At 56.2% G+C, this 482-nt stretch overlaps 1 protein-coding gene across 1 annotated transcript in view; it reads left to right on the plus strand.

Moving 5' to 3' along the window:
- Nucleotides 1-105: 105 nt before the first annotated feature.
- bicdl2 (BICD family like cargo adaptor 2) overlaps nt 106-482 on the plus strand; it is a 3,017-nt gene continuing 2,640 nt past the window's right edge. Inside the window, exon 1 of the mRNA XM_017041619.2 lies at nt 106-482. Coding sequence (XP_016897108.1) covers nt 308-482 — 175 coding nt within the window. The 5' untranslated portion in view covers nt 106-307.

Below are 482 nucleotides of genomic sequence, written 5' to 3' on the forward strand. Positions count from 1 at the left end.
GGGGGAGGCTGGGAGTCGGGGCACTCCTCTTCTTTGATTCCTGGACCTGTGCTCCATGTGTTTCTTTCAGAGTGAAATGGTTTAAATTCAAACGGGTGGCAGCTCCTCCTATCCCTGCAGGAGGCGCTGTAAACACATTCTGGGTGTCTCGGTTCATGAGTTGAGTGTAGTAGAATGGTCACCACACCATTACTGCCACCTGCTGGGGTTACTGTCCACTGCTCTTGATTGATTATGACGTCGTGTGTGTGTGTGTGACCTCCAGGCCCTGCAGCAGGAGAAGCACGTCCTTCAGAGGAAGCTGGACATGAACGAGCTGTCCTCCAATCAGAGGGAGACGGAGCTGACCTCCGACCTCACCGCTCTGAGAGCCGAGCTGGAACGCAGCCGCAGCCAAGGACGAGACCTGAGACGGAACGAGAGCGAGCAGCTGAGTCAACTGGCCAATCACAACCAACGGCTGGTGGAGCAGCTGGCAGAGG

Source organism: Cynoglossus semilaevis, chromosome 19 (assembly GCF_000523025.1).
Source record: "Cynoglossus semilaevis isolate Cse_v1.0 chromosome 19, Cse_v1.0, whole genome shotgun sequence".
Lineage (NCBI taxonomy): Eukaryota > Metazoa > Chordata > Actinopteri > Pleuronectiformes > Cynoglossidae > Cynoglossus > Cynoglossus semilaevis.